The sequence below is a fragment of the Perna viridis genome, chromosome 3 (genome assembly GCF_037379345.1).
Source record: "Perna viridis isolate PV_CMFRI_1.1 ecotype Kerala chromosome 3, ASM3737934v1, whole genome shotgun sequence".
Lineage (NCBI taxonomy): Eukaryota > Metazoa > Mollusca > Bivalvia > Mytilida > Mytilidae > Perna > Perna viridis.
Window position 1 is genome coordinate 55253365 of NC_142447.1, and position 15242 is coordinate 55268606.

Consider the following 15242-nt stretch of genomic DNA (forward strand, 5'->3'; position numbering starts at 1 on the left):
GTTTGATTAACTATCAATTTCATGGTTATTTTTACTCCTTTCCATTTCACGTTTCACTCTTTTCCATTCACAATGGTATTGAACGTGGATGCATGTGAGTGCTACTGCAAATTATGATATTTAGCAAGATTTTCATGTGATGCCTAGGTCAATTTCAGCCACTGTTGGGTTTCATTGACAAAAAACTAGAAATGAAATTGCTTCAGCAGAGAATAAAGCTAATTATACTGTCACCCAAATTATTTTCATGAATTATTAGTCTACATGATTTCGAGATAAAAAAAAAAAACTAAACAACACAAAAACCAGTTGCTGTGAATAAGTCCCTTATAGAATAGTATTTGAGAATGTGTTAGTCATAAAATTAAACTGTCATGAAATTGAATTGACATCCTAAAGTTTGAAAATAAATAGGTTAACAATACTTGTCCATATACATTTTGGACATAACTGGTAAGGATATGGTGGACCCAATCATTTTCACTATTTTCAGACCTGTGCTAAAGGGATTTGTCTGAGTATGTAACAATCACTAAACTTTATGTGAGCTATTTCAAGCCTAATGATATCTATTTACACATGTCAACCGAGGTCAGAGACCCATCAGGGTATCAGACAGACACCATTGACTTGGAAATAAGATTTTTCTCTTGTGTAATGATACAAGTAATTGTGGTCAAAATGTCAGTGTTTGTACTGGACATATCCTTAATCAGACACATTTTGATAGATTATTAATGAGTTGTTTTGATGTGGGAAATTTTGGTCTATTGCGTGATAAGTCTTAATAACAGCTCATTGTGGTTGTATTTTTGGAATTCAGCATTGTGTATGTAGCTATTTAGCTCACCTGGCAATGGATGCTATTGCCATCACTTGGTGTCTATCGTCCTCGTCAGTTGTTGTTAACAATTTTTCAAAACTTTTCTTCTCTGACACCACTACACCAATTAAAACTAAACTTGGTATGGTTCCTTATAGTATTACAGTATTTTTTCACATATATCTCAAAAACCGTTAGATTAACCAAATTCTGACTGAATGAAATTGTTTGGCATGCTGAAATCTATTTGTGGTTAAATTTTCGTGTAAATCCATTAAGCCATGTTAGAGTGATTCTCTTTTTTTTTATGTTTTTTTTTTTTTGTTGTTAATTTTAAAAATCTCAGAAACTACTAGACCAATTAGAACCAATTTTGGTTTGAATGTTCCTTAGGGTATTCTGCCTGGAACTGATGTTCAGTGGTCAAAAATCATGGTGGCCATTACTAAAAATAGAACAAAGAGATTAGACAACAGCTTTTTTGCATAAATCTCCAAAACTGATTGTGCTATCCAAATTCTGAATTGGTTGAAGTAAATCTATCTGTGGTCAAATTTTTGTAAAAATCTGTCTACCCAATTGAAAGGCTTTAATTAGATTTTGTTATGTTATTACTTTGAATATCTCCGTGTGTGAAACTACTGGACAGAATTCAATAAAAGTTGATATGATTGTATCTTAGGTGTGAGTGTTAGGAATTATTAACCGAGGAAAAAACATGGCCACTTCTCCAAATATAGAATATGGCTAATAAAATCAGGTGAGCGATTCGGGCTCTTTAGAGCTTTTAGTTTCAGTTTATACTTATTTTTAAGTTGCAGTTAATTTCCTATGCTTTGCAAATGAATGACATTCAACTGGGAAATTCAAAAATATTCCCAGGATCTTTTTCTCAGCTGCAGGTCAGATCATGCAAATTTGTAATTTTGATGTGCTTATTTTTAGGGCCAGAAGTCATGGGTTGAAAGAACATTTTATAAGAGGGAATGTATCAAGTTTATGCCAAGTCCCAAAGATCCAGCCAAGTAAGTATTTAAGGAATGTCTATAATTTTTTAACACAGGTTATATGAAACATCGTGGTTTGTGCCACTTAACCCTAACCCTAACACTTGACATTTTTTATAAACCATGAAGAAACATTGTAATTTAATTTAGTCCAAATTTAATTGCCATTTGAAATTTTAAAGTTTTTTTTACAGATTTCATGGGAGAAACTGATTCTCTTTCTGTCTTGATTTAAACTTTTTCTCCATTTTCTATGAAAAATTGATTCATTCATTTCATTTGCAATGTTAATGTCAATACACTGCTAAAGCAACAATTATGTTTCATGCTGATTGGATATCTACAAAACTAGTATTTTCTGTGACATCTATCTTTATAATTTCAAAGTAACAATTTATGGAAAACTTCTTATTATAATGTTACCTATAAAATGGAACAATATCAATCAACCAAGAATGATTTCTAAAGCATTGTCTTACAACATGTCACATTATTTTAGATGCATTATAGATTGGTGCATCAACACTGAGAATCAGCATGTGTTCACAGCAACTTTATTACACTATTGATAAAAGATTCATTCAGAAGAATAATTCAATTTTATGGAGGGCTTTTTTTTCACAAACAATATTGTTTAGTTGATTCTATAAGTGGACTATTTATATACATGTATGTACCAGACCTTGTAATCAGCTGTGATAACATTGGACTGTACACCATACAATATGGAGCTTCTCTATGTACCAATACATCATGGTCAATTATATAATATAATAGTTTATGCTACTAGGGCTGTGTTGAATCCTGCAGTACTAAATGTTCTTCTATTTATATGAATACTTTGATATACTTACCTGATCATGGTGGAATCTATACCAAGTTTAATCATTGACATCAATTATCTCCCCAGTGTCATTGGTTGTAGACAGCACAAGACAGTACTTCAGGGGAATAGTACTGTGTGTTTGTTATCTAAAACTTCTTACTAGAATTTATTTAGTGATATACTTAACAAAAACAAAAGGAAATGAGCTTTGGTTGCATTTTCTCAGAAGTTTATTTTCAAAGAGTTAACTGACTTATTGAAAACTATTTACACTTTCAGGGTTTAGTTGCCTTTTTCTATAAATCAATTCTTTATTAATCCAGTAACAAGAAATCGTTGTTACGTGACCGTGCAGTCAGATATGATCAGTTCTTTATAGGATGAAAACCTATACCTAGTAGACATTATTATAACCCAGCTCCAAAAGGTAGAGGATATACTGTTTTACTTTTGTCTGTCCATGTTTCCATATGTCTGTGTTTCTGCATTTATGAAACACTTTTTTCTGTCACATTTTTCTCAGCAACTACTTATTGCATCAGCTTGAATGGTGGGATTCATTTTCAGAAAAATTCAACACAACTTTCTGTTTACGAAGGGCTTTGTTTATGTTTTTACTTGATATTTTTGAAAGTACAAGGACTTTGTTTATGTTCCTGATATTTTGATTGAAGGGGGGTATCACTAGTGAGCCACCCCTCACAGATTTCTGGTTGTTTTAGATTATCCCCCCTTTGTAGTTTGGAATCCTTGAGAGGTCATGGTTTGTTGTTAGCTATTTCATCCCTAAGTAATTTTTTTTTATGAGTTTGATAATGTATGTAGATGATGACCCAACCAAGCATAACTGGACTAGCAGTGTTACAACAGAACCATTAACCTGTGAAGTAACCAGTATTCTTTTCTGCAATACAAAATATATATTATACAATGGATGTGGTAGACACTCTTGTGTTAAGGTGTACTTGTCTGAGATATTGTCATTTATCACTGTCAGGCTGTTGTTTAGTGAAGACAAGGTGATGTTGAAAGCAAATAGAGGGTGGTTGTGTTGGTGACTCTTAATTGATTCATGAAGACAACTGTTAAAGTCTATGATTTATCCATCATTTAAAGATTGTTGGCTTTATATAAACCTAATAAGTGTTATATATTAATACATTATATCTTGTTCTACCAACATTGCTCAGCTTGAGAACTCAGTGTTACATATAATACTAGGCCTTAAGATTTTAATTGACATTTTTGAAAACCTAAAGTTTATAGTAAATTGTTTCACCCTTATTAGCCTTTCTGCCATTCTACGGTGAACAGTTTACCCCAAGTTTTGTTTTCTTAAAACACTTAAAGATATGCTGTTGATATCAAGGATGAGATGATTTTTTGGTGTGTTACAGTTCAAGTTTTCTTTAGCTCCATTTATTTCTGATGATAATACAGGCATTGGACTTTAAAAACTTAATAAATGTAACACCTTTTTGGACATTATTTGCTTGCAGAAATTGAGTTAATTTTGGTATGAAAATGTTTCTTAATTTTTCACAGTTCAATATAAGAACATATGTTATTGTTGAACATTTCAAGGAAGTGTCAAGTTATTCTAAGTAAGCACAGAAACTGTATCTTAAGTCGTGGTTATTGACTTTTTAGTCTCCCTCTGAGAGGCACTAAGTTCACATTTGAAAACTATTTTGTGCTGATAGAAGGTTCCTGTTTTTATTAGACATCAATATCTATATAGATATGTTTGTTCACTGGTCTTCTGGGATTGATTTTTAATTCTTTGTTAACCATTGAAGATCCCAGTAAATACAGATGTATTGTCCAGGGAGCGGAAAACTGCTTTCACTTAAACAAGTATTGGCAATAGAAATCAATTGTCTGCTAAATCTGTCAGTAAATGGATTTATAAGGTCTTGTCCCTGTTGTACAAAATGTAGGACTGAAAATCAGGAAACTGTAATGAAGATAATTAATTCTTTTTCACACTTAGGCATTTTTGTCCAAGAACCTTTTATAAATTCTAATCGTTAAGCTTACTTCATAAAGTACCATAGTTTGACATATATATAGTCAATCATTGTAAAAACATCAGTTGAATTTTAATTTCCCTTTTAAGCTATTGATATTTTTTCTTGTCTTCAATTCTATGAATATGAAAGCCAAGAGCTATGTTTATCCTTCTTAATCAATACAGACTAGAATATTGTTTGTCTTTGGTGTTAACAAGTTCAACAGGTAGATTTCTTTGTAAAATAGTCATGAAATGGTTGCATGATAAACTTGTCAATTATACATGTATAACATGTCACTTAGTTGTACAGATGTTTTTCTCATGATGTCTGTCTGTCTGTTTTTCACTGAAATTTGCCATCAGCATAGCTGGAATTTTAAAATATCGAATTGTTTGTTGTTTGATGTAATTTAAAATACCTGAAGAAGAATTAAATTTATAATTTGATTTGTCATAGAACATAGAACTGTTTTGCCAAAGACATCTAGTCATAATTTAAGTTTTTAGCTTATAGATTATTTCAACATTTATTGTTTTAGCTAGAATTTAAAAAAAAGGGATTCTTTTCTAAATAAACCTGCTGACTATTTAACTAACTTCAATAAAAAATAAAATGGAAATTATGAAATTTTGAGACCAGATTCTTTTCATGAGAAATTTTAAATAATTACTCATCTTTTTAAATTTCTTTTAAGTATATAGGTTTGTAAACAAAGAATCAATATTGTCTATAAGAATGGTATGTGTTACAATTCAGAATAGAATCTGTAATTCTATCTAAGTTTAGTGTTTTTGTTTGCAAATTACAACAAATTGTAGTTATGCATGTTCTTCAATGGTTGGCATGGTTACAAAGTAATGTATACATTGTATAATGGAATGCTTTAAAATTTAATGCAACATCACATTTAAATGAGCATGGTTTCTAATATTTACAGAATTTGAATCAATAAACCTAGATTAAAGTGGGACAGCACCCCATATTATCAAGAATTACCTATGACAACTTAAAGCAGGAATTTTCATGTAAATATGGAAATCTTGTTTGTGATTGTCATTTTTAGATTTTTTGCTAAAATTTTTATTGATATATGGGTTTTCCAGTTAGAACTAGTTTTCATTTTTGGAGCAATCATCATTTCATTATTGACCTTCTCTGACTTTGAAAATTTAATATTAAGCAGGTGTAACATTAATGTCCAGAAATGTGTTGTTCTTTATGCAACTGCAAAATATTGTGATTGTATATTTTTATAATGTCGTCTTTGCTGTTGTTGTCATCGTTGGTGTCATCATTGGTATAATTATTTTTTTTTTGTGTCATAACTTTAGTTGTAGTAACCAAATGTCATGATTTTTTTATATATTGTCACTTGCTGCTTGAGGAAGCTTGCTATTTAAAATGGGATCAATGGCCCCTACCATTCTACGAAAAGGGACCAAAAGAGTGTGAAATAGGTGTTTATTTAGAATTGATATAGGGGTTAACTTCTCATTCAATTTTGACAATTCTTTATAAGTTGTTTCTTAATAAATTTTATTTGGAGAATAAATAACAGATTTCAAATGGCATTTAGCATTGTCAGTTTATGAGGGAAAAAGTTAGGCTGCACCTGAAAAATTGAACTTTTTCATTTCTGATCTGATTTTGATTTTTTTTTTATTAGATTTCTTATGAAAATGCCAGTCTAAATACAAGAGCTTTTGGAAGTATGCTTAGCTAATTTACTTTATTATTTACTGTATTTTGACATAATGAGGTACAAAGTGATCCATGAATGTACCCTGAAGCAGAACTTTGTACTTAAATTGAATTTTAAAATATTGTGCAATGTTGTGTCCATAATGAACGGTAAGTCCCTATGTTTAAATGTGTCCACCTTTGCCCTAAGTGAACAGTGTTTAAATGGCTGTGGTTGTATCATGCTGTGCTTTGCAAGGCCTTTTATTTTTCTAAGTTACCTTGTGAATTTAAATCCAGATTATAATGCATTACTTTTGAAAAACCCTGTTTCCCACTACTGTAGCTGGTGGCCATTATTAATGAGGTTACTAGTCTATTAAGCTGGTATTCAATTGTGCAGGAGATATTTTCACTATTTTCTGTCAGACTGAAATCTGAACTTTGTGATCAAAGGTCATAGGTCAAATACGTAATTGTTATGAGGACTTCATTCTCAAAAATAAGGAGTACTTCACAAAAAATATGCTGCTCTCCTGAAATGATGAGCTAACTTGGTAGCACAGTATTTCATGATATTTGCTATTATCTACAGGTTTTCAATTCAAAATAATTGATATATACCAATAATAATCTTTCATTTTTATAGATGTTGTTGTGGACGACCAGAGCAATGGCATGAAAAAGTTCATGAACAACTGGATATCCCCCAGACACAGGGACCAGAGAGATGGCATCCTTATGCCCACACAGAGTCCAAACCTACTGATGCTTATGGTACCATAGAGTTTCAGGGAGCTCCACATCCTAGCAAGGCTCAGGTAAATAGCAGTTTATTGCAGGGTTATGTAAATAACATGGTGGCAAGGCTTAAATCAGCCACTTTTTTGTGCCTGTCCCATGTCAAGAATTTCAGGCCTTTGCATGTCTTGTTTCCTTTTCACTTTCAGTTTTGTTTTATGTTGCTGGAGTATATATAGGCAACTATTTTGCTGTACCAGTGTACAATTTTGTTTTAGGGCTTGCTGTACTCTGCCTAGTAGTGTGAGGCTTTCCTTGTTGTTCATTGAAGTCCATGGGTGGCCTTGAACCATCATTATTCATCCTTATGGGATTGTTGTCTCTTTAACATATCCATCATATCCATTCTCCCTATGTTATGTACATAGGAAAAATTGAAATATATGTTTTGAGGTCTCACTAACCACTTCTAACGTTTCCATTACTTTACATGTTAAAAAAGTAATTTTCAAAGTCTCACTGTGAATTCCCAGGACAAATGACATCTTAAAGTTGCATACCGTTGCGAGGCTTGGAAAATATGGCTTCCAAAATCATTATGCTAATGGTACGATGATAGTAGAAATTCTTCACAAAATTTACTTGAATAAATAATACTGAAAATCCACATTTTTACCTGTTCTGCTAACTGACAGCATGGAGGCAAATTACTCACAGATGTAAACAATATTCATACACTTTTGTAGTTAATTACATATATGATTTTAAAGTACACATTCTCAGCTTCATTTTGACTACTTTTAATCATAATACACACAAATAATGCACTTACAATGCATATGTCTAGGTTCAGTGTGTTTTTGGTACTACATAGGGGGGTGGCCATTTGACCCGGAAGTGGTTAGTGAGACCTTAAAAACATTTTATGAGTTTTTATGTTTTTCTTTTTTTACATTTTATGAAAGCTTGTGGTATTGTGAGTCTAATAAGACCAAAACTATCATAATCAGACATAGGACTACAAAGAAATGGTCATTTTTATATCATGCCCCTCAGTGATATTTTTCCTAAATTACTAAAAAAATTACAATTTTAACTAACTTGTCACACCAAAGTGATACCTATGATAATTCAAGAAGTTGTAATAGCAAATATCATTTATCATTATGAAAAAAGAACAGATTTCAACAATTTATATCATACCTATTTTGTTACTCTGTGATTCTAAGTCTGTGCTGTGTGACTATTTCAGTACTTTGAATATCTCAAGAAGTGATGTTGTGTATTTCATGGATGACGTCAAGTTTTGAGTCACTGTTACTGATAAAAATCTTGTTGCTATGTTGTTTTTTAAAATACCTTGCACAATGCACCTCTTAAAATATAGCCAGATTACCAATATCACTATACTGATTTTATGGGAAAATGGAAATAATGACCAGGAAAGGCAATTTTCCTCAAATTATGCATTTCTCTGAAGTATGCCATAATTTAATTTATGGTCTCACTAACCACTTCTAACGTTTCCATTACTTTACATGTTAAAAAAGTAATTTTCAAAGTCTCACTGTGAATTCCCAGGACAAATGACATCTTAAAGTTGCATACCGTTGCGAGGCTTGGAAAATATGGCTTCCAAAATCATTATGCTAATGGTACGATGATAGTAGAAATTCTTCACAAAATTTACTTGAATAAATAATACTGAAAATCCACATTTTTACCTGTTCTGCTAACTGACAGCATGGAGGCAAATTACTCACAGATGTAAACAATATTCATACACTTTTGTAGTTAATTACACATATGATTTTAAAGTACACATTCTCAGCTTCATTTTGACTACTTTTAATCATAATACACACAAATAATGCACTTACAATGCATATGTCTAGGTTCAGTGTGTTTTTGGTACTACATAGGGGGGTGGCCATTTGACCCGGAAGTGGTTAGTGAGACCTAATATGTTTAGAACATGGATACATATGTTTAGGACCAGTATGAAAATATATCTATCTTTGCCCATTAAACTCATGAACTGCATAACTTGCCCCAATTCAAATGAAAATATATGCCATTAATGATTGAAATCATCTGGGAATTATTTGTATTACCTATTAATATTTTAATGAGAGAGTATCATTTATAAATATTTTCATTGAAAACATAAGTTTTTCATCTGTTTTTCATGGTGGTCTTAAATATATGAAAAAAAAAAAGAAAAACATTTGTTTCAATTTTTCTTGGGTAAATAACACCATGGGAGGCTTATGTAAGTAACTCCCAGGCAAGGCTACAGTAAATAACACAGCAAGCTTTATATTTAAATAACACCCTGGCAAGGCTTATGTAAATAACTCCCTGGCAAGACTTATGTAAATAACTGCTTGGCACAGCTTATGTATACAATAACCTGGCAAGGCTAATGGAAAATAACTTCCAGGAAAGGCTCGTATAAATAGCACCCTGGCAAGGTTTATGTAAATAACACCCTGGCAAGGCATTTTTAAATAAAATTCTGGCAAGGCTAATATTAATAACACCCTGGCAAGGCTGATATAAATAACTCCCTGGCAAGGCATGTGTAAATAACACCCTGGCAAGGGTCTTATGTAAATAACTCCAAGGCAAGGCTTATGTAAATATCACGGTAAATAATACCCTGGCAAGGCTAATGTAAATAACATCCTGGCAAGGCTTATGTAAATAACTCCCTGGCTAGGATAATTTAAACAATATCTTGCCAAGGCTAATGGAAATAACTTCTAGGAAAGGCTCATATAAATAGGTTCATAGGAAATAGATGGAAGGAGGTATAACATTCCAAAACCTGAGAGATTATGCTCTTTTGCAACGAGAATGTTGGTGACGAATTCCACATATTTTTTGTTTGTGAAAATGTCGCTGTTAAAAATCTAAGACTAAAGTATTTGGCAGTGTATTATTATGAGTATCCAAATCGCAACAAAATGTGTGTATTACTCTCTTTTTGGTATTTGAATGTGTTAAAAAGACTTCCTGTGTTCATTAAAAAAGTATCTGCTATGCTATGATAGATTTATCACATTTCACTCTCCATAAGTATCTGTATTTATCTCTGTATTTATTATTGCTCATTTCTGTGTCGTCATCTTTATGTACTACTTACTGTACTGACCTCATGTAACACATTTATGTATGTGTCTGAGCGTACATAATAAAATCTAAAAAAAAACCAAAAAACAAAAAAAAAAAAACAACACCCTTGCAAGGCTTATGTAAATAACACCCTGGCAAGGCTTATTTAAACAATACCCTTGCATGGCTTATCTTATTTGAATAACACCCTTGCAAGGCTTATGTAAATAACACCCTTTGCAAGGCTTATGCAAATAACTTCCTGGCATGGCTTATGTAAATACCTCCCTGGCAAGGCTTATGTAAATAACTCCCTGGCAAGGCTTATGTAAATAACTCCCTGGCAAGGCTCATATAAATAACTCCCTGGCAAGGCTCATATAAATAACTTCCTGGCAAGGCTTATGTAAATAACTTCCTGGCAAGGCTTATGTAAATAACTTCCTGGCAAAGCTTATGTAAAAAAACATCTTGTCCATTTAAGGGCTAATAACATAATGGTAGTGGAACTTTTGATATTGTTAATTTTTATAAGCAATGACATGATTTTGAAGTGAAACTGGTTACATGGTATCAATTCTCTAGTCATACCACTTTATAAAAGGATAGTGAGAGGATGCTTAGGAACTATGTAATATATCAATAACAATTAATCGATTACAATTCTCAAAGGACTTGTATAGAAACTATATATTGTATAGTGTGAAGAGTAGTATCCTCAGATATAATATGTTTGTTGTTGGTTCAGAAGGCCTTATGTTTGTCTTTATTCATTGTTGAAATACACACATAGAAAATTATAGTTTATATGTTATTCTTGCTACATTATCTTCTCAACTGATCACATTATACTGTAATAATGAATTATTGAAAGTGATATTACTTAACGTGATCAGAACCAGATGTTAAAGTAGCAAAATGATATCACTGTAAAATGAATTTTTGTTTTATTTTTGCAGTATGTAAGATTAAGCAGTTTTGACAGTAAACCTGATCAAGTGTTACAGCTCCTTAACAAACATTGGGGGCTCGCTTTACCTAAGTTGTTAATCACAGTGCATGGTGGTATTTTAAACTTTGATCTCCAGCCAAAGTTAAAGAGAGTATTTAGAAAGGGTTTGTTGAAGGCTGCCAGGACAACAGGGGCATGGATTGTTACAGGAGGAACTAACACAGGTGTGGTTTGTTTACCTTTGTAATTTCTTCTTCAAACTGTGTTAAAGTTTGTTAACAGGATAAAAACAAGTGTATAATTGATGTTTTGAAGACAAACTACACAATTATCTTCTATTAGGTAGGAAAGTTTACCATAAATGAGATATTTTCATGTTCCTTAATTGTGTGTATATTGAAGGTTTTAGCGTATTAATAGTAATATATGGAAACACCTAATTTATCTAACAGATTAGCATTATATATTTTGGCAGTTGGAGTTAGGGATAAATTATTCATGCCTTAATAGGCTTCTTGCAGGTTATTGTTGTTAAATAGCAATGAATAATTACTTTCTCATAATTTACACTCTCTATGGTGGTCTTTAAAAATTTATCAAATTAAATTACATGATCCTATTTTTCTCTATGATAGCTAATTGATTGGCCCATTTTAGGAGTTACCAGGCATGTTGGTGAAGCCATTAGTGACAGAACAACCAAGGCTAAGAACAAAGTTGTAGCTATAGGTCTGGCTCCATGGGGCATTGTAGAGAATAAAGAGGACTTAGTAGGAAAAGATGTAGGTTTTATCATTGGAGCAGTTTTGTGCACTTCTGATATGTTTTGTAGTGATATGTATTTAAAAAAAAATGAATTTGGGTCGAACTGATATTGATAAACCCTAATAAAGCTATTGTCAAAAAAAAAACCATGATATCTATACTTCAGAATAATTGGGGTATTAAGTAAGATGAGATATAATGATGTGTCATGCTTTGACCTTAAATAAGTTTGGTGAGTTAGAGTTATCATTATATCTGTTTACCTAAACACAGTAGTGGATATTAAATTCAGAGGTTAAGGTCATCATAATTGACAGCTATTCAAAGTTAAAGGAGAGTGTCACACAGGTGCTCAGTGGTAATTAAGTAGCTATAATATAGGGCCATGTGGGAGCTATTTGAATTACTCCTACCTAACCTTGTGTTAAATGTGGAATTATTCCATAAGAAGAGTTTGTTCATATTTACATGGATACTTTACTTCTTTTCATCATCATGTGTAATTTTTATACCTTGTGCTTTGCTGTAGGTATACAATGATCATGGTGTTTGTATTTTGGCATAATTTAGTACCGGAATGCTGTAGCATGGGATTCAGTTTCAGACTGAAGCAGAACTTAGTATAAGAATGCTGTATCATGGGATTCAGTTTCAGACTGAAGCAACATGTTTCCTCTTGGAAGACTGTATATATTTTGACTACATGTTTTACTGGGATGGGGAGCAGGGGGTTTGCTCACTATATATATAGTTTTAAAGTGTGTGGTGGTATGATACATGTAGATTGTGTTAAAAGTCTGTTGTACTTCTTCACTGTTACATTTGCTTTGTTTCTTGTATTTTTGTTTGACTTTTACAGGTGACAGTTCCATACCACTGTGTTTCTGCTAACAAGTCTAACTATGCAGTTCTCAACAGATCTCATTCCTACTTCCTGTTGGTGGACAATGGAACTGTGGGAAAGTATGGTGGTGAAGTTATTTTTAGAAAAAGAATGGAAAAGTACATTGCTCAGCAGAAAATTTCTATTGGTAAGCTATTGGTTGAAACATTTGATTGACAATTCATCATAATTCTCCTTGAGTGAAAAGATTGGCCATAGTGCATACATTGGAAATTTATCAGGAGATAGTCCCCAAATAAATTTAGATAAAAATTGTTTCATGAAATAAAATTGTGTTAGGGATTTTTTCTGAGAGTGACAGATGAAATTATAAGATTATCAAAAAAAGAAGATTTTTTATTTCCAAAGGTAATATAAAGATTGTGATTGTCATTTGTTTTATCAATATGTCATGTATCTAGGTCAATTCTGTATTTGTTTCTTTATGTCCAAAAATATATGTATGATAAATGATAACAGATTTCAGAGTCTGGTGTCATAAAAATATTATGACAAGGAATCTTAATTACGTTAAGTTGTCAGTAGTTTTGGGAGAATTTGACAAGAACTGTCTGAAACCTAGCTGTTTTATGTGACTGTATCTGACTACAAACATAAAGATGTAAATGGCTTTGAAAAAATTTCTTTTGTATACAGCAGTTATTTAGAACTAGAAATTTATAAATCTCTGCTTAAATGAAAGGCCTAAAATAGCAACACACAAAAATGATTAGAAAATTAACAGCTACCATGAAGAAGTTGATTATTTTACAAGGAATCATTAACTTCAGTCATGTCTACATTTCTAAGTGTTCTTTTAAACTATTCAAGGAATTTTGATGACACTTTATAGGAAGGTTGGGCATCATATGCAGATGTGCATGAAAGAATATAACTCCAAAGGAAGAGAATCCAACTTAAAGGTCTTACATGTTAGAACCTTGTAAACGTGACTCATTGACTGCCCAAGCCAGTCAAGGGATTAAGATGAAATTTTATAGAAAGGTTCGACATGAAATGTTAATGTGAGGTTTCTAGTTGGGGACAGTCTAACTTAAGGATTTTTATGTTCGACATTTGTAGTAAGGACACTCTCCTAGTGAGCTTGCTAGCTGTGTTTCTTATTTTTTTATACTTGATAATTTTTTATTCAAACTTTGTAAACAACTTCTAGAATACCTTTACCATACTGATGTATACCCCTGATATGAGGATTGATACAATGTCCTTAGAAGACTAACAAGTATTTTAGATGTATTTTTACACAGTTTCTTCAATTGTTAAAGATGAATTACAGAATTTTAAGTCTGAGGCTTGGTGAAAACTTGAAATTTGACATTACTGGTATTGTAAATTAGAGAAATATAATAATTCAGAAGTCAGGATGTATAGTGCTGTTTCTCTTATGAAAAGCTATAGAATGTTGACGCTTTATATTCAACTTATGCACAATTAATTTGTATTTGTTAGAGAATCTCTTTAAAGTTAATGATTATATTTTTTGAAACTGATTGGGAAAATTTTTGTGTTCAGAGATACCTATCAAAGGAATAAAATAAAGTACATTTTCAGCTTGCATGTATATATGCATGATATATTCATGCTGCTTTTTGTTCTGTAATCATGATTTTACTACAGTAAATGTTATATTAGAAATGTTAAGTTATGAAAACATTATACATGATGTTGTCATTAAAAGGACAATGTTGACAACATTTGTTTGTTAGTCACCAGTGCATGATCATCAGCCCTGATGCCATTAACATTAATGAAAAACTTAACATGCACCCAACGTCCCAAGAATGATGTAATATAGGTCAAATGCTGCATAAGGACATCCCTGTTATTTTTTATCAGTGTCTTGATGAACAGTGTTTCCTGTTTAGGTTTTCAAGAACTTATAATTAAAATTTTGGTGAAATGTCTCTTACTGTGGCTCATCTCATAGCACCCCATTTTTCATTGCTTTTAATTAATCAGATGTCTGAGGTAATAAAGGAGAAAGGGACTTCACGTTTTTGTTTACTTTTTTGTTAAAAGATTTTGTTCTATAAATTATTGTTTTGGAAGGATGTCTTACTGATGTTCTTTTTGGTATTGATCTATCAGTTATTATAACCTTTAAATTGGTCCCTGGGACATTATCATTCTACAAACAGGAGTTTACTTTACCAACATTAGTTCACAGTGTTTGTGATAATGATAATGCACAGTGAATGGCAGTATCTAATTAGACCTTTGTATAGTTACCAATTTTTATATGGTGTACATGTAATGTATTAGCAATTAAATGTGAACTAGAATGGTGTAAAATCATAAAATCCTATATTTTAGTTTAACACACAACTTGGTTTGTCATTTTATTTAATGTTTTATTAGAACATTACATTTTATACCCCTATACATGTGGTAAGATATTATGTGATACTGTCT

The 15242-nt window shown here is 31.8% G+C and overlaps 1 protein-coding gene across 3 annotated transcripts in view; it reads left to right on the forward strand.

Annotated features, from left to right (window-relative positions):
- LOC148622968 (transient receptor potential cation channel subfamily M member 3-like) overlaps positions 1–15242 on the forward strand; it is a 97201-nt gene that overhangs the window by 43612 nt on the left and 38347 nt on the right. For all 3 annotated transcript variants that reach the window (XM_088573356.1, XM_088573358.1, XM_088573357.1), the window contains exons 3-7: positions 1769–1848; positions 7001–7172; positions 11169–11385; positions 11819–11943; positions 12786–12957. In XM_088573356.1, coding sequence (XP_088429482.1) covers positions 1769–1848; positions 7001–7172; positions 11169–11385; positions 11819–11943; positions 12786–12957 — 766 coding nt within the window. The remainder of the gene's footprint in view (positions 1–1768; positions 1849–7000; positions 7173–11168; positions 11386–11818; positions 11944–12785; positions 12958–15242) is intronic.